Source organism: Natrix helvetica, assembly GCF_964273705.1.
Source record: "Natrix helvetica genome assembly, chromosome: 2".
In the NCBI taxonomy this organism is placed as follows: Eukaryota; Metazoa; Chordata; class Lepidosauria; order Squamata; family Natricidae; genus Natrix; species Natrix helvetica.
In genome coordinates, this window is record NC_138552.1 from 161,831,451 (window position 1) to 161,850,669 (window position 19,219).

At 40.1% G+C, this 19,219-nt stretch overlaps 1 protein-coding gene across 1 annotated transcript; it reads left to right on the plus strand.

The window, feature by feature from the left end:
- Nucleotides 1–1,074: 1,074 nt before the first annotated feature.
- Nucleotides 1,075–17,666, plus strand: GFRAL (GDNF family receptor alpha like). Its single transcript, XM_081943884.1, has 10 exons — nucleotides 1,075–1,162; nucleotides 4,891–5,031; nucleotides 5,910–6,059; nucleotides 9,408–9,821; nucleotides 10,145–10,195; nucleotides 11,033–11,363; nucleotides 12,619–12,869; nucleotides 15,241–15,336; nucleotides 16,314–16,395; nucleotides 17,437–17,666. The coding sequence occupies exons 1-10, from the start codon at nucleotides 1,138–1,140 to the stop codon at nucleotides 17,567–17,569; spliced, it is 1,674 nt and encodes a 557-aa protein (XP_081800010.1). The 5' UTR covers nucleotides 1,075–1,137; the 3' UTR covers nucleotides 17,570–17,666.
- Nucleotides 17,667–19,219: the final 1,553 nt, after the last annotated feature.

Sequence of the window (19,219 nt, forward strand, 5' to 3'; positions counted from 1 at the left end):
CACTTCCACTTGATTTATATAGTAACAATTCAGTAAAAACTTTTTTTGTTCTTTCCAGAATTCCAGCACTAAAAGACTACTGCACTGAAGTGAATTTGAATGGCTTGTTTTCCTCCATAGTTCACATTTCCTACAGCTTTATTAGTATCTATGTCCTTCCCAGCTCACCTTCTCCAGAGTCTAGACCAACTTTCAGTGCCCTTGAACTTTTCCTGCTCATTTAGGATTATGAGAATCACTGACTAATAAAATCTAGAGAGTTGTTGTTCCTCTGCTGTTGTAGAATGATGCTTATGTGTGTCTTTGCTCCACATTTACAGATTTTGTTTCCTATGGTTATCAGCCTGACAGCACAGTACAAAACGCAGCAAATTTCACATTTGATCAGTGATAAATTATGTCCTTGGACTTTTGCAACAGAGCCAAGAGGATGCCTGCTTTCATCCTAGAGAAGATCTAATCCTCTTTTAATAATCAGAATAAAGTTAGTGATTTCTTTAGGACCATGAAATTTAAGGTTATTTCCAGGCCTCACTAAATCTTTGTCAATTGGATCATGATTTTGGCTTAGCATGATGCGCAAGCCCAAGTCAGGTGATTAGATTATGGGTCAGTGTGCTGTTTGAACCCAGAAAAATGGGTTCAGTTTTATTTAACCTATGTCATGTGTTCACATGTCAAGTGAACAATGGGTTGATGGATTATAGTGAAATTCAGGCACAGAAGGAAATTCAGGAATAAAGCCAAAGGCGAATTGGCTATTTCCCTGGCTTTAATGAAAGAATAGATCGTTATTCGGGAAGCATATTTGATCAGCAGTGAGCTTTATCGTAGCCTGGATCGCCCCAACAGGTGTGAAAGAGAGAGAGAGAGAGAGAGAGAGAGAGAGAGAGAGAGAGAGGCTTGGTTAGCTCTCCAGCAAACGCAGAGCCGGGAGGTGAGAAAGCGGGCGGGTGGGAGGACGGGCGGGTGTCCCGCCGATTCTGATTGGACCGATCGCACGCGTTTGTTACGAGCGGGAGCTGTCCGACGGAGGTGGTACTGAAAGGACTCCTCGTGTTTAAAGGAAGACTTCAGAGAGGATTAAGAGGCAACAGGTAGTTTGCTGTGCTCAGTTTGCCTGGAACCTCCTCAGCCATGAACTCCATTCTGGTCGTAGCTGGTAAGTTTGTTTTACTTCAACAGGAGTCTCTCTCTGTGTGTCTTTCTGTCTCTGTCTATCTGTCTCTCTCTCTCATCATCATCCTCTCCATTTATATCTATCTATCTATCTATCTATCTATCTATCTATCTATCTATCTATCTATCTATCTATCTATCTATCTATCTATCTATCTATCTATCTATCTATCTATCTGACCCCTACCTATCCATCATCTATCTATGTCATCTAGAAATCATCTATCTCAATTATAGTTATCTCTATAATTACGGTAACTCCCAATTATATTTGCTAGGATTGCTTGCCTGCTAAAGGGGTAAAAAGATGGGCAGCAAACAAATTTAAGAAATAAAAAAATACTTGCCAGCATCAAAGTGTGTGCCCAACATGTGTCTCTATCGCTTTCCCAATTGCACTGAAGATAACAATGGGTGATCTATCTATTAGCTCTAAGATAATTTCTTTTCTGTCTCTTTCTCTCCTTCTTCCCCATCTCATTTTAACATGATAAAAATAAACAATGGCCTTAATTATTTTTTAAAAGAACCAGTTTGGTCTAGTGGTTAACGCACCAGCCTTAAGTATGAAAGCCAGCTGGGTAATCTTGGGCCAGTCACTCTCAACTCTGGGAAGCAGGCAAGGACGAACCTGCCAAGAAAACTGCATGGACTAATCCAGGCAGTTGCCAGGAGTCAAAAACGACTTGAAGACACCCACAATAACTTTTTAAAGGCTAACATATAAGCTTGTGTGGCCTTAAGGTAGAACAGGATTTAAAATATAAATATCCAAATTATTCTATTGGTTTTTTCCCCAGCCCTCAAATTCATTTTCCTTATTGTGGCAATTATTTCCTGTCCACCTATAGTTTTCATTTATGATCTGTATAAGAAAATAAGTAATTAGCTCAAAACTTCTTGCTCACACAATCGAGCAAACCCAAAGGGCTCAAAGAGTACTTCTCCTAAGATTCTAGAATTTACCATATTTGGACTTACTATGGTTTTTTTTTTTTGTTTTTTTTGGAGAGAACCCCAGAGATATATACATTTCAAGAGGATCGTGGAAGTACAGTCAAGATGAAAAAGAAAAGCTATGTGCAAAGATCGGCTTTTTGTGTTTGTTTTACTTCCTCCCCCTGTTCTTTTTGGAACCTTGTCATTGACTAGATTCAGATCCACAGATTTTTGTCTCCAGTTAATATCATCTGCATGGAAGTGAAAAGCAGCAAAGAGCTCCTGAGGAAAATTCAGTGAAGGAAGGGCTGCACAGTCATAGTCAACATTTCATGTTGTGTTGGAGATAGAGTTGCTATTTGGACCAGCACCCATTTCAACTGCAAGCCACGCAGTGCAGAGGTCAACAAAAATGTCAATGTAAATGTGTTCTGTCTGCATGAGTAGCTTCCTTGTGCCCAGGGCTACAGCTGCTGTGTAAAGCCTTGCTAATCCTTTAAATGCTTTTTGGCTCTAGACTTCCTGAACCATTTGTGCTTCTTGTTCTTAGGGGCTGTTTCTCATTGGAACAGCTTTCATCTATTCCTAGTAAGGTTAGAAACAAGTTATTGATGAACAAGTGCTAACTCCAAACTTTAATACCATCTTCACAATAGTGTTTGATTGGTTGTGATATTTTCCTTTTGGAAGACTGCTTTTTTCTAGAGAAGTCATCTATATTTGGTCAGTATATTTCAGTGAGTGTGCTGACCTACTCAAATCTATAAATAGACATGGAAGTGGAAGCCTTGTTTAAACAAATAGTTGTTATTTGCTAAGTAAAAAGCCTAAGAGCATGTAAGGCCACAAGAAGAATGATTGCTACTATTGCTAACATTTCTTTCTGGCCAGGCATGAAAAAAAAGGAAGGAAGAATAGTGAATATAGGCGAACAGAATGCATTAATATAAGATTGAAAGAATATTTTATGTCTTAGCTTCCTTTTCTTCTTGGTCAGCTACAGTTTTTAAAACAGCATTTTAAATAAACCCTGCCAAACTGATTAAGCCATGTCACTCAGCTCACTGTAACCTGCTGGTGAGTTTTAACAAACTCTGATTTAAATGAAATGAAATAAAATAAAAATAAAACAGTTTTCCCAATCAGTTGTCTCCCAGATATCTTAGACATTCATTCCTACAATGTAATCATTTGTGGTACGATGGAAGGCAAACAAATTGAATTAATAAATAACTACTGGACAGTATGGTAATGCCCAGGGATTGGTACCTAGTTGAAAGAGTCTAATACAATATCATATCCCTATTTTATTATGCATTTTGAGAAGCCCTTCTGACAACTGTATGCTTAAAAAATATGCCAAACAAATATTAGCAAAATCTATTCAGATTAGACAAATTGGATATATCAATGTTATCATATAATTTTGTTCTGTAACTTGGACCACGATTCGGTTAGAAAATCACATTTGTTGCACCAGCAATAATAGGAAATGTCAATATATAACCCATGTATGTAAATCAGCAGTCCAAAGTTGAACTTTTTGCATTTCCTTCTACTGTATTTCTAACCCTGACCCCAAACCTAAAGGGGCAGATAGTTCCCTAATGCATTGTTCATTGCTGCTTCAGCTGCGGCTTCATCAAAGGTAGATGATGGTCCTTAATGTTTTGCAAATGGGCATCTGCCTTCTTACTCAAGAATCTCTTTGAAAATGGGTTTTTTTTCCCCAGATCAGATATGCACTGAGCTGTAAATGAAAGTATGTCCTAGGAAAATTTCCCATAATTGTATTTTTCCCAGGCTTTTTAAAATTGGGATTCCATTCAGTTTAATGCATCTTTGATAATCACCCACCAGGACAGCATGAACCTGGGAAAGTCCTGATAACTGTGCCAGAAACCAAGCACAAGAGACGTTAGCTAAAATCAAAAGCAGGACGGGAAACAAGTTGCTAAATGCGGGAGTGAGTTTGGTACTATCAGAAAGGTCAGCAGTTCAGCAGTTCAAATCCCTAGTACAGGTCTCCTGCGTGAGCAGGGGGTTGGACTAGATGACCTCTAGGTCCCTTCCAACTCTGTCACTATTTACATCTTTAAGACAATAATGAACATTTAGTCTCCAATCTATGGGGATATATGGAATAGAGAAGATGAATGAGATTGAGATAGAGATGGAGTCAGAGATGGAGGGCTAGAGATGAAAGAGATAGAGAGGAGAGACAGATGGAAAGAAAGAAGGAAGGAAGGAAGGAAGGAAGGAAGGAAGGAAGGAAGGAAGGAAGGAAGGAAGGAAGGATGGGGGAACAGACAGACAGGAGAGAGAGATACAGTTTTTTCTCCCTTTCATCTATTCCATCCTGTGCATATGAATTTCACAGCAGTTCCTCCCATTCCCAGTCAACATGTCCCTTTATATGTTAGTTAAGGATGGTGAGAATTATAAAATGTAATGGGTACATTTTGTTTGGGTAAGGCACTGGGCCCAGTGGACCTCACATATTATATCTCTGTTTTATGTTATATCAGGAGCCTCTGATATTTTTTAAATTTGGTGTTGTCTTGTGCCTTTTACAAGGCTTTTTTTTCTTATTCATACATTTTGTAAGTCACCCAGAGTTATCTGGTTAAGATAAGTGGCCATATACATTTGATTCATAAATAAATGAATAAATCAGAATACATACAGTAGCTAACATACTGAATAGGTACAAATGAACCACATTTAATAAAGTTTATATTGCCTGATTTATATTGCCTGACTATATTGCAGCGCTGGTTCTATATTCCCTGAATGCATGTACCTACCAAGCACAGACATCAAAGTGTCAACAATTGAAAGAGAGATGTGTGGCTGCAGGAAATGGATGCGAAAGTGTCTGGAATTTACTTGAAGAAGTTTGTTACATTTCAGGTAAGTTGTATAAAGCCATACAGTATATTGCAGAAAGAGTATTTCATACGACTTCAGTAAACATTTATATGTACAGCAAAAGAAAAAAGAAACTAGTTAATGCTGCTCTTAACAAATCCCAAGAGAGAGAGAAAAAACCCCTCTGGTTCAAATTATAACTGATAGTATCCCAGGGATTTGGTTTTTTAGTAAACCAAAAAAATATATGAATCAATCACTAGTGATTCCCTCAATGTGTATTAGATTAGATCAAAAATTGAAGGGAAAAAACTTTTCCACCAAAAAGTATCTTTTGTATTACTGATACTCCCACTATTCCATAATAAAGGAAACAATGAGGAAAAGTCAGATTTGGGCAAGATTATATCTCTGGCATTTTAGCTGAGCAGCTGAGTCAATTTTATGACCAAGCCTCATGATACCTGTAAAAGTAAGGTACACCATTTAACACAACTCCTAAACAGCTGAACAGTAGACTGAAGTCTTGTCATTTTGCTAATTAAATGTTGAACACTATCCAGTGTGCCTCTGAACTGTGACCTCTCTGTCTCTAAGCAACCAAGAAATGTTGTGCAATGCTAAAAATGCTTCCCTGTTGGCTGGTGGACTTTTACAGACTTTTGCCCTGACTAATCAAACTTGATAAAAACTGTGGTAGCTAATTGCTTAGTTTCATGTAATGAGAAGATTTTTAATGGCAGGGCACCCCTCCCCCTTTGATCTTCATCCAAAATTTTAAACAGTAAAAGAACCTTGAAAATTGTAAAAGTAAAATGTTGCGTCTTGATCGTGTCACAGGTTTTTCTTAGAAAAATGAAGTGGTGATTTTTTTTTTCATTTTTTTAAAAAAATAACAGTATTGTATTTCCGAAATCTAGGCAACAGCTGTGCAATAAAAGATTCAACCAACTGCAATAAAATAATACAGTTTTTAGTTGAGCAGTTCCCAGAATTTAAAGACTGCATCTGCATAAAAGATAACTGCAGCATCGGAATGTGGTTGGGGAAAAAATGTTCCAGTGATAAAGGTAACTATCGGCTTTTTGTTATCAGATAAAATAGTAGCCTTGTATAATGGTTTTGTGCTAAGGGGAAATAAACATTTCTCACTTTAAAGAGATCATCATATGATTATATCAACCAACATCTTCTTAGAAACTCCATGGCTCTTGTAAGCACTTGTATTGGACTTTAAAAATTCAAAAAAATTTCAGTCCCAAAATGGTATGCGGAGACACTGTGCGAGCTCCCAAAATGCAATGCGAGCACCCCCCACTGCACATGTGCTCCGCCCCTGCATATGCACATCCCCCACGTGCACAGCAGAGACACAAAGACCAGCAGGCCGGCGGGAGGTGCACGCACATGCGCAGTGGAGCTGGGCTGGGGTGACAGCTGCCGTGTCCGCAGAGAGGGCTATGCCACCTGTGGCATATGTGCCATAGGTTCCCCATGATGGACTTAGAAGAGTAAACTGATTAAAGCCTGCCAGATGCATATTTTAACTTCTGGAATTGCAAGCTACCGGGAACAGCAGCCCATTAATTCCAGCAATAGCTTCTAAATCAGCCATTTTTATACAGGGTGCAGCAAGAGAGGGAGAAAAAGTTTGAATGTCTAGAAATTGTTCAGCCGAAGTGGAGGAGGACAATTGGAAGGAGGCCATTATACAGACCAAGTTGTAATTCAACCGCTATCTGAAAAGAAAAAAGAAAAAACAGCCACATGGACAGTAACTTAGTGGAATAAAATCTGTAAAAAGAAAGTTCCTTATTCTCACCTGTCCTCTTATAACTTTATTATGACAATAAAAAGGCTTTCAGAATGTGTGTGAGGCCCTTGTGAGGAATCAAGAACAGGCAATAGACAGCTGCAGTGTCGGCGAAATAATGTCATTTAATGGTACTCAGGAGTTGTGTCTTCTCTGTTCCGATGCCTATTCTTTAGAACAGCATTTCCCTGTAAAGATTGCAAAGAAGATGATAAAACAATAATGTTTATGATCGTCTTTATCATCCTTTCTTTCCTTTCCTTTCTTTTTCTATTTCCTTTCTTATTTAGTCACCCTTGTTCCTTATTTTATGTTTCCTTTTGAGTATTTATATTGGTTTGATCTTGTTAAAAATGTATTGGACAACTATTATACTTAAAAGAGAGAGAGAAAGAGCAGCATTTCTGCTGAGATTCGGCTGGCCCCTCTCTTGTTGGCCTTCCAGAAAGCCTTAAAAACTGGCAATTCCCCTAGGGGTTGGATGATTGGATGACCCTGTTTTGGAAATGGTTTTAAGAATGGGAACAATCTGGCATTTGGCCTTGATTATGTTCTGTAACTGTCTTTCCCTGTTGTTTTTTTATTGTGCTTGGTCTTTAAATCCTATGTTAACTGACCAGACTCCCACTTTACAAGTGGTATAGTCATATAAACTGGAAAACAAACAAGCAGACAACTTTTGGCTCCAGAGTGCCTCCAAATGAAAGCTCTATGATTGCAATCAACTGAATTCTTATCTAACTTCTGTTATTAAATCTGGCAGCACCACTTTCTACCGTTGTCTTCATTTTTAAGCAGGAAACACTCCAAATGGTGCATAGGGTCTTCCTAAGTCTGGAGGAAATGTCTAGACGTCTTCTGGCCCAGCCTACCTACATGGCACACTCTCACCTTCCTTCCATCACTGTGCCACCTGCTGTAATCGCCTGTCACCCAAACAAATTCAACCCCCATTATTAAAAGATTGCCTCCTCCTGTCCTAAGAACATTCACTAAGGAACATTCCTCCTCCTCTGCCTCTGCTGTCACTGATGCAGCATCACAGGAGGTGCTCTGTCAGTGCTGCCACCCTGCTTTGCCCCATTGATACGCAGATGCCAAAAATGTTTAAAGATAAGTCAACCAAGGGTTGGAAATGCCATCACATACCGGGATCATATTAGCACATGTGGTGGACATGTGCAGAAATGAGAAAGTATTGGGCAAAAATTTGCATGTGGTTGGAGAAGATGACACAGCAACATATTGATTTAAAACTAAAGTTGTTTTTGTTGGGTATTTTAACAGAGAAATAGAGTAAAGAGAATGTATATTTGATTATTCACGTAATAACTGCTGCTAGAATTGTATTTGCACAAAATTGGAAAATGGAAAAAAATCTCTTCAGAGAGAGAGGTAATTAAAAAAATATTAGATTGTTCAGAAATGAATAGATTAACATTGGCAATTGAAGAGAAGGAAAATTCGAAGCATTATACTACATGGGGGAGATTCTATCATTGGATAGAAAATGAATATAGACAAAAAGAGATCTAAAATTAAATAAATTGGGAAGGAAAGCAGATTTATAGGGGAAAAGCTGAATTGAAATGTAATAGCAATGTAAAGGTAAATGGAAAATTAAAAATATATTAAGAATGATAGCAAATGTTAAATATGATGATACAAAAAATTGTACTCAGATGACACTGATTAACGATGCAAGATTTGTTTAATTTTGTTTTAAAAAAATACGCAGATGCCAGAACTGCCATGCACCCCAGTGGGGATGGAACTAATAAGAGGGGGTTGGGGACAAGAAACAGGAAGACAAGAAACCATAACCAAATGCCTGCCAGAGATATGGGCTAATCAACCCGAAGGTTACAACCAAGGGAATGGAATGCAGACTTATCACTGAGCCTGCCAAAACCTTGGGACTTTGACCAAAACAACTTATTTGAATCTAATTGGACACCTAGGAGATAATTGGGGAGGGAGGACTTGGGAAAGGGGACATTAATTAGGCAGCTTTTGCGCTCAAACCTCACATCTGGTTTTTTCTATCTTGTAACCATTTGGCTTTAGTAAAGTTATTCCTTTCACTACAAGTGCAGTCGAAGGCTCTTTCTTTCTAAACCACCGAGGCGAGACAGATCTGACATCACCCCTGACATTCAGACAGACATTTTTTTTTGCAGGCAAAGATAACAAAGAAAAGAAATCAATTAAGGCCAAGCTACACTCTTCCTGAGGTCCCAAGAGCCTCATGTGGCCATGACAGTTCTTGGATGGAACTGACCTCAGAGACTTTCAAAACTGTTGCTAGACTGTAGATCTGAGCATCCTTCCTAAATTATTCCAAAGAATGGCTTGGGACTCAGAGCACATCACTTCTCTGACGTTCATTAAAGGATACGTTTTTTTAAAGTTATTCTTCTTGGTCTGTGTGAGCCTGAAAAAAATATCAATATGTTTTTAAATATATACACCTTAAAGTTAAGCCATCTGGAAGACAAAATTATTAATTGTTGCATCAAGGATGAGTAATCGCGAGTATAAAATATATTGAGATTTAATTAAATGAAAAGGAAAAGAACCTGAAATGAACTCTGTCTCTTCACAGGAAACTTACAGTCTTCCTCCAGCACAGATATTCAATTCAGACTTCCGGATCAGGTAAAATCTCCAAGGATGGCCCATTCAAATCAACTTGGAAATGACTGCTTGGTTGCCAAGGACCTCTGTCGAAAAGACCACACCTGTTTTACACAATACAAGACATTCCAGAGAGTGTGCAGAGCAGAGGTAGCCAAATGCAGCCTAGAAATGGTGGTAGAGCAATGCTTTGCCGCATGGAAGTTGCTCAAGAAAACAGTGATGGGCAACTGCACGTGTCCGGAGCCCGTGCATAAAAGATGCGTTAAAATATGGAAAAATATCTTTAACAACACATGCTTGCAGTCTACCCAGGAATATCAAGATTCTGCCTCTGGGAAAGAAATCTATGCAGTTCAGGAAATTCAAAGCCACAATCCAGGTAAATGCTTTATCTTTTAAACCACAGCCACTTATAAGGAAGTTCCATCCTTGAATCTCACTCTCACATTGTCTTTTCTCTACTACACAATACTTACAGTTTCACTGCCCCTTAGATTATTCTGCACTGCACAGTGTCTTACATTTCTTGTGATTGTACCATCAGTTTAAGACAAATGAAGACAAATGGCTTGAGAGTCAGGAAGGCTCAACCTGAAGGCAATTGATGTATATAGTAAACCATGGTTATACCACCTGACCTCCCTTTGGAACCTGCATCATGCAACCCATTGATTTTGAACAGCTGTATCTCTTTTCTTGCAGATCACATGAAAGCAAAATCACTCTGGAAGTTATCAGCACTTTCAAACTATGGTAAAAATCAATACCGATATTTCTTCTGGGACCCACATAGGTTGAATTGGCCTAAATCTATGTAACTTTGCACATCACAATCCTAGGAAAAAAACATATGTCTCAAAAATGCATCAGTCCTCATTCTCAGTCAGACGATTAATATTTTTGGGTGCTAATGTAGCCAGAGGCTAAACATATCACACAAAGCTTTCTCCCTTAAGTCTCTTCCTTGTCATTGGTAAGTCCTCCTTACATTAGCTTACCAGATGAGAAACAGAGAAATGGGATTTCTAAGTTGTAATATCCTGCTTTATTCTCCAGAAAGCCTAACTAACTAAGTATCATGTCAGTGACCATGATAACACTGATGGCTAACAACAGACAGCTGTAAGAAGAAGCTGTGCTAAATCAAAAGCCTCTCTCCTTTGGTATTCTGCTTATATCTATGCAAATTGAATGCCTGTGGAAAGATCTCAAGCAGTTGTACAAATGTAATATCCATGCATTGTTGCCCTAGGGCTAATAGAACCTATGGATTTAGGGCAGGGGTCTCCAAACTTGGCAACTTTAAAACTTGTGGAGTTCAACCCCCCAGAATTCCCCAGCCAGCATTGAGTTGAAGTTCCCAAGTCTTAAAAGTTATCAAGTTTGGAGACACCCCCCCCCCCGACTTAGGGCACTGCTGGTCAGAATGGCTTTGGGAGATGGGGGAAGAAGAGTCCTTGAGAGAGCCTTAAGTTGCCTTTCACTGATATGAGCACTTCAAGAGATGGTTAAGGATCAGACCCAAAGGCTCGCTAGATCATTCTTGACATTCAGATCTTGCAATTATATTTTGCTTTGCTCTTTCCTTAGAGTACAAGCAGCCGCCATCCTGCTTCCAAGCAAACATGGAATGTGTGAACGATGAAGTCTGCAACAAGCAGTTGTCTTTATATCTCCAAGCATGCCAAATCAACGGAAGTTCCTGTGATATAAATCGATGCCGGGTCGCCCTACATACCTTCTATACTGATATGCCTTTTCAGGTGGCTCAGATGCTGACCTTTTGCGACTGTATAAAGTCAGACGACAACTGCCATCAAGCCAGACAATTCCTCCACGGCCATTCATGTGCCATCAAAATGGTCCCGACACCTAGCTGTATTCATGTAATGCAAGCGTGTCGGGAAAACAAGCTTTGCTGGTATGCACGTTTGCTTGAAAGCAGAAGTTTGTGTAATATGAAAATAGACAAATGGTCTATTAGTCTATCTATTTAGATGACAGTGCCTAATGTTTCTTAAGTTTTCAAGATTAAAAGTATTGCATGGTACACAGGGGTGGTATTCACTTACCTTACCTACCAGTTTGCAAATGTGAGCGCACCCGCCCGCTGGCTATGCTCGCACGTGCCTGTCTGTGCATGCGCTCAGCCTTCTGTGCATGCGCTTTGGCTAAAAAATAGTGCCTAAATGGGAAGGCATAGAGCCGGGGTGGGTGGGTGGGGCCACACATGATTTCCACTACCGTTTCGGGCGAACCGGTCCAAATCGGCAGCTTATTCTGATGGTACAGAATAAGCTAAGGCTAACATTATTATTTCTTTGTGATTTAAGTCTTTAATTCTTCCTTTTCATCTTCTCCAATTTATGACCTTTGGCAGGTCATATTAGATAAGCACATTTTAATTGTTCATCAATATGAATCATATACATATTATTTTAAGTGGTGATCCAGGATACCCTTTCTCCATCCCATGCATTCTTTTAATAAGAGATGTAGCTTCCTTCTACAAATATTCTTTCAGGCCATTTACAACAGGTAGTCTTCAACTTACAACCATTTGTTCAGTGACTGTTCAACGTTACAATGGCAATAAAAATAATAATTTACAACCGGTCCTCACAACTGGTGCAGCATCCCCACAGTTACATGATCAACCTTTGGGGGGGAGGGAGGCTTGGCAATTGGTAGTTGCAGCATCTTATGGTGACATGATTGCCGTTTCCAGCCAGCTTCTACCAAGCCAAGCCAATCGGGGAAGCCAGATTTGCTTAAGGACCACATGATCACAATTTCAGTGATTAGCTTAAAAATCATGGCAAAAATGTCATAAAATCGGATGCACCTCACTTAACAGCCATCTTGCTTAGCAACAGAAATTCTGGACTGAACTATGATGGTTAAGTCGGGGACATCTGCAATCCTTTCCATCCCAGATACAGTGCATTGATAAACCATTACTTGGAATAGGGGCTCTCCAATCAATTTGTGAAACTATAAGTATTTCGAATATTCCTCATTTTAGTTCTCATAAGAGATTCCCGGTCTGCTTTCCTTCCATCCTCTCTCATTGTTTCCCATGTTTGATTGTTCCACATCACATAATCAAAAGGAACCCTGGGGCTCTATACATCTCTATATTTACACTCCCCTTACTCTGCCTTGTGTTTCCAAAGGAGCAAATATGAGGCATTTACGTCAAAGTGTTTAAAACACATCAGCCAAGACTGCTTTGAACAAAACTCCTGCCTCAAGACTTGGGAGGACATTAACCCAATTTGTTCAGAGAGCGTTGACTGCAGAGTGGCTTATGTGGACCTGTGGGGATCCGTCCTTCGAGTCAAGTGTACCTGTGAGGCCGCATCACAAGCTGAGCAGTCTGTGTGTCAGTGGTTCCATCGTATGCTCCATGGCAAGGTTTGCTTACGTAAGTCCATCTGGTCAAGACTTGACATTGCTTACTTTAAGCTCAGAAGGTAGCACCATCTGCTTCAAGATGCTGAGCTTGGAGACCAAGCAAGAGCCAGGCCAGGTTAGTCCATGGATGGGAGACTCCTAAGAAATAGCAAGCTCTTTGTTACACCAGGTAGTCAAAAGGATTTCCCAAAGAAAGCAACAGAAAATTACTTCTCTACTATTGCTCAGTACATTGTGTGTAGCTGCTCGTGAAGTCACCAGAGCTGAGCTAAAGCTGGAGGCGATTCTACTTTTGCTTTAAATTTGGGGCAATCATTCAGTGACTTCCTGGGAGGGTCTTCCTTGTAGGGGATGATAAACGGAGAAATAGAATGAATAGACACCAAAGCAAAAGTTAATGGTCACCTTCATTTTTGACTCTAGTCCTACTCCACAGTTGTTTCAGCTCTGTTGCCTAAAGCCCTGTCGTTCCTAAAAAATGACATCTGGGGGAATATCCCTCAAAACAAAAAAGATGCCCCCCCAGCCATGTTTGAAGAGAAGCAGTGTAAATGTATATTTGGGTGAAGGGTCTCATTTGATTTCTGAGTGGCTACCCTTCAAAATGTAAAAACAAAATGTGATCTGATTTATTTTAAAAACAAATTTAACTGAAATTACATTATGTGCGTTAATCAGATTTAACTTGTTTTCATGCATAAAAAATTACAAGTTGCCATTTGGAGGGACACCGGGAATTGTACTAAAAAAATTCAGAGGGCCATACCAAAAAAAAAACATATTGCCCCTCAAACATCTGTGGAAATATTCCTCAGGAAAACAAAGATACCCCCTCAACCATCTCTGAAGCACACAGTCACTTGTTCCACACAGAATCGGGGTTCCAGCTAACAGATATCAGTTTCAGCATTTAAGATCAGTGCTGGAGAAACCTACAGATGTGGTTTATTTTTAAAATCAAGCAGCCTTAGAGCCATGGGTCTCGGTGCACAATTGACTGCTTGCAATACTTGTACTCACAAACTTTTCAAATGCTACATATATTAGGGATAGAAGCATATTTTATGATGAGGGCATCTTTGTGTAGAGAAGCAGTGCACATGTATACTTGGGTGAAGGGTCTCACTTGATTTCTGAGTGGCTACCCTTCAAAAAATGTAAAAGTTTGTGATCCTATTTATTTTAAAAACAGATTTAATTGAAATTTCATGATGCTCGTTAAACAGATTTAACTGGTTCTCATGCATAAAACCATTACAAGTTACTATTTGGAGGGACATTGGGAATTGCACTCAAAAATTTGAGAGGGTCATATCAAAAAATGCGTGGTCTCAAGTTGTGCAAAGAAACCATCTGAATAAGCACTGTAGCTTAAATGGGGTGGGGAGATCTGGAGGAGTTGCATTTCAATTAGGGTTTATACAACTTCACAGGATGAGAACCAAAATTCAGGTATGACAAAATCAGAATCTTAATCAAGTGAATAAGGTTCAAAAAGGAAGGATTTAGAAGGAGTGCTATTGATTAAATGATGATATTTGCAATAGCCATCAAATAACATGTCATTAACAATTTTTATTTCCTTTAGCACAGCATAAGACCTGCATAAATCATTTATTGCTTGGAAGTGTAAATAACCAATTCATAGGGAACAACAGCTAGAGCTTTCTCTACAGTTGTGTGTGTGTGTGTTACTGTGATGTATTATGTAATGTCATCTCTATTATTTTTAACAGTCTATTATTTTTTAAAATAGTATGTACTCATTATTGTAATAAACCCTAGTAACTTCCAAAGAAGTTTAGACATGTTTGAGAAGTTATAGCTGAGAAGCCGGGTTTAAATCCATTCTAATGGAATTGTAAACAATCCTTCTCCCATCTAAAGTAGGGGTATGATTGTATTACTAATTAAGACAAAATATTCTTATTTTATTTGTGTACTGTAACTAGATTTCTTTTATCTAAAATAATTACAGCTAGAATCTCTTTCTACTTCTCCCATTTTCTTGAGACATAATAGTTAATAAACTGTGCCTGGGGAGTATTTTTGACCAAAGCATCAATATAATCAAAGGAAGCAACATCGTGTTTGGGGAGATAGAAGTAAACATGAGGTTTGCAAAAATAAAACATTCTCCTCCTCCTCCTCCTCCGTCTTTTGAAGAAAGAGGTTTCCTAAAACAAATCCAGGAGATTTTAGGATGCGGGGCAGAGAGGATGGGGAATAGCAAGAGGGAATGGAGAATCCTGAAAGAGCACAGCCGCTGATTAGGCTGGCAGGCAAGCATCCAACAGGAAAACACTCAATGAAGTCATTTTAGGATGTCCTTTCTACTCGCTTTCACACCGTCTTGTTTTTATATTCTCTCCTGTTTAAAGGCCAGATATCAGGTGGAGGCGCTGACCTTTACTCATCGCAGATAGAACTCCCTGGAAAAATACTTCCTGTAACTGGCGAACAGTCTTTGGTTTACGGTAAGCTGGATCTTGAAAAAGAAAGGAAACCTCCACTCCTGCCATGGGCTCTGGAGGGTTGCAAAACATGAGGTCTGCAGATGGAAGAGCACAAGTGATGCTGGAGGTGGGGGGAGGGGGAGCAGGAGGCTGCTGAAACCATTCCTGTTCTGGTCCTTGTTTCTATCTGGAAGGAGAGGAAGGTTAGGTCACTGTCCAAGAGCATGTAAATGTCTCCAGTTCAAATGGAGAGTGGGATCATTTACCTGAACTTTCCCTAGAGATAAGGTAAAGGTTCCCCTCGCACATATGTGCTAGTCGTTCCTGACTCTAGGGGCGGTGCTCATCTCTGTTTCAAAGCCGAAGAGCTTGCGCTATCCAAAGACCTCTCAATGGTCATGTGGCCGGCATGACTAAATGCTGAAGGTGCATGGAACGCTATTACCTCCCTACCAAAGGTGGTTCTTATTTTTCTACTTGCATTTTTACATGCTTTCAAACTGCTAGGTTGGCAGAAGCTAGGACAAGTAACGGGAGCTTACTCTGTTACGCAGCGCTAGGATTCAAACTGCAGAACTGCCGACATTTCTGATTGACAAGCTCAGCGTCTTAGCCACTGATATCCTTCTCCAAATGCTGGTGTTTGGTGTGGGACTCTTATTCTGGCACGTGTTGATATAGCCCTATGTATTACTGCTGTTGGGATGTTGTGATTATTTCATTACATTGATATGCTGCCCAATTCCCAGCCATTTAGGGAGGATGGCAGACAGCCATGGTACTTTATATCCTCATCCATGTGTGTGAGAGAGAGAGAAAGGGAGAGAGAAAGAGAAGGAGGGGATAGGGAGAGACATTTAGCTGAAGCATCTGCTCATCTGTTTCTGAAATTTGCAAGGAAATAGTATATACTCCTGGCTGATTAAATTTGCAGTTTAAATATTGTTATTAGCTTGGATGCACTTTAACTTTTAATTGCTTTCCCACTTTAATTCTAGATGACACAATCATTACTATTCTATACGTCTCCTGCATCGTTCTTATCCTGGGAATAATCCTTCTGGCTTTGTTAAAGACCAGGTAATTTTTGCAAAAGGCAGTCTCCGGGAATTGCATTCTCCAGGTTAGGGAAGAGACTCAACCACTTGTTTCCCTCAGCATTCCTTCCTTCCCCCATCTCTATAGTCATTTTTATCTATTGTTTCCAAGATGGTGACATCTTGATGGGAGCCAGTGGAAGAAACAGAGAACTATTGGAACAATTGTATGTAAAGTTGAATAATCAAAATAAACAGATAGCATTCCATACATGGCATTCACCGGTCTATTTCTAGCCTGCTTAACTTTGCTATTTTAAATTTAATTTTTAAATGAATCGCCAAGTTTCTATTACCTCTTCGTATCAAATATGGGCTGAATGCAAATTAGTGGGTGGCTGCAACCCACTGCATTGTTAGGAAGTATCATTGCCTTCCCACCCTTCAAAAGACAAAATCGGGGTGGTAGAGAACTTCCTGGGGTACCACAACTACTGGTGGGGCTCTCACTGGCTTGCCTTCTTCTAAATAGGTGATGGGCCTTTTCAAACCCCAGCAGCCATTTTTTGAAAGGAGTCATACCATGGTCTCCAAAACGCCTCCAACCATCCTGGCTTCCCACAGGGGAGGCAATCTGTTGCCCCCTAAATAATTTGGACTACAGATCCCATCAATCCAAGATAGCATTGACAATACTCATAGAATATGGGTATTGTGCAGGGCATTATACTGCCACTGCCTAGATAAGTAGCACATTATCATCCTCACATATCAGATAAAATGCATTATAGCTACTATTCATGCCAATAGACCATAAATAATAATAATAATATATATGAACATTTATATCGCCACTTTCCCAGAAACAGAGGTACATTTAAGCTAACGTTAAGCACTGTTTAATCCTACTTATTTCAATGAAAGAAGATAGGCTTAATTCCCTTTTAAGAATCAATGAGACTTAAAGGGCTTGAGAGTGACTAGATCCTGTCCAAAGTTTACCCAGCTATCGATTTTAGCCAAGCAGAATGAAGTGCTCAGGCTACCTGGTCTGTTAATGCAACACCTGTTTGTTTGTTTTCAGGGCCTGCACAGCTGCTTATCTTCCAAAGAGAGTTTCCTCCCAGGTCCATTTATCAGAGACGCTCCCAAGCCCTTTTATCAGAAACAACTCAACAACTCTGGATCATCCGCTGGGCCAAAAATGCTCATTCTAACTCCTGCAGTAAATTAGCTATTTTACTATGTGAAATCTCTTCAGAGAAACAAACCAAAACAAACCAACAATAAACCAGGAAGGGCAGAATCCATAACCATGACCGACCACTTTGGCAAATACTGGCCAATGTATAACACAGCGATGGTGAAACTTTTTTGGCTCGCGTGCTGTAAGTGGGCGGAGCGCAGGGGGGGGTAGTGTGTGGGCATGCCACACTCATAATGCAATGTGCGACCCCTTCCAGTGTGCATGCGCACACTACAGGCGCGACCCCCATTTTTTGCATGCTTTTTTTGCTCTCCCCAGGCTCCAGAGGCTTTATAGGAGCCTGGGGGAGGGTAAAAACATCCTCCCCCCCCCCAGAAGCCCTCCGTAGGCTTGAGGGACCTTCAGGATGCTTCCCTGAAGACTCCGGAGCAGTCAAAATAAACCTCCGAGCAAAACAGAAGTAACTTGCTCGGAGAGTCGTTTTGAACGCCCCGAAGGCTTGAGGGACCTTCAAGATGCTTACCTGAAGCCTCCGAAGCAGTCAAAATGAACCTCCGAGCAAACCGGAAGTCTGTTCCCATTTTTTGCACTCCGGAGGCTTCAGGGAAACTCCTGAAGCCTCCGGAGGGCCTCCGGGGGGGGCTCTTTTTGCCCTCCCCAGGCTCCTATAAAGGCTCTGGAGCCTGGGGAGGGTGAAAAATGGCTTTTAAAAAGGGTGAACTCAGCTGGCCAGCGCGCACATGCACGCTGGCCACCTGACAGGGCAGTGCTTCACCTGCCCTGATAAATGGCTCTGCGTGCCACCTGTGGCACGCGTGCCATAGGTTTTCCCTCACTGCTATAACATATATCTAGAGTTCTTTTTTTCCCTTGTAGTATTTGACCACCCAGGGATATTTGTTTGAGAATTAAGCCATAGGGACACAAAATTATGCTGAGTATAGAACAGTATATTATCTAAAAAACACATGTTTCTGAGCTTTTGTTTGCTAAGACAGCATGAATCAAGAGCAGTGATGGGCTTATAGACAGCCAGTTTGGTGTAATGGTTGACAAAGGATAAACCCCCTTCCCGAGGCTATAATAACTTTGAATGGTTGTTAAACAGCCAGTCATAAGTCAAGGACTACCTGTAGTTATTCACTGATAAGGTCTTATGAGAAAGATAGTTTTATTTTCTATGGATATATTGCAAACATTACCCTGAAGAGTTTATAAGCTAAATAATCTGGGCGCTAAACTGAAATCTGAAAGATACACCTAAAGGTGGTAAAAGTGCACATTTAGCAAAATGGTCAATTTTCTGTTTGCAGCACCCTAGTTCATTTAATTGATTTGTAGAAATCAAAGCAAAATGAGCCATTACTTTGAACCAAGGCAAGTAATTGATTATTCTTCCTGTTTGCTTACTTGTTAGTGTCTTATTTGCTTGCTCTTAATGGGCACATAGAATTCTATATGTCACCTTTAGGTCAACGGCAGCAAACAATTCTCAGCGTGCATTTGTTCAGGTATTTTCAGCTGTTGTCCCTAAAACAGAGGTGTGCAAACTTGGCAACTTTAAGACTTGTGGACTTCAACTCCTTTTGGCCGCAACAGCATCCCCACAATCACATGATTGGATTTGCATATTTGGCAACCAGCTCGCCATTACCGTGAC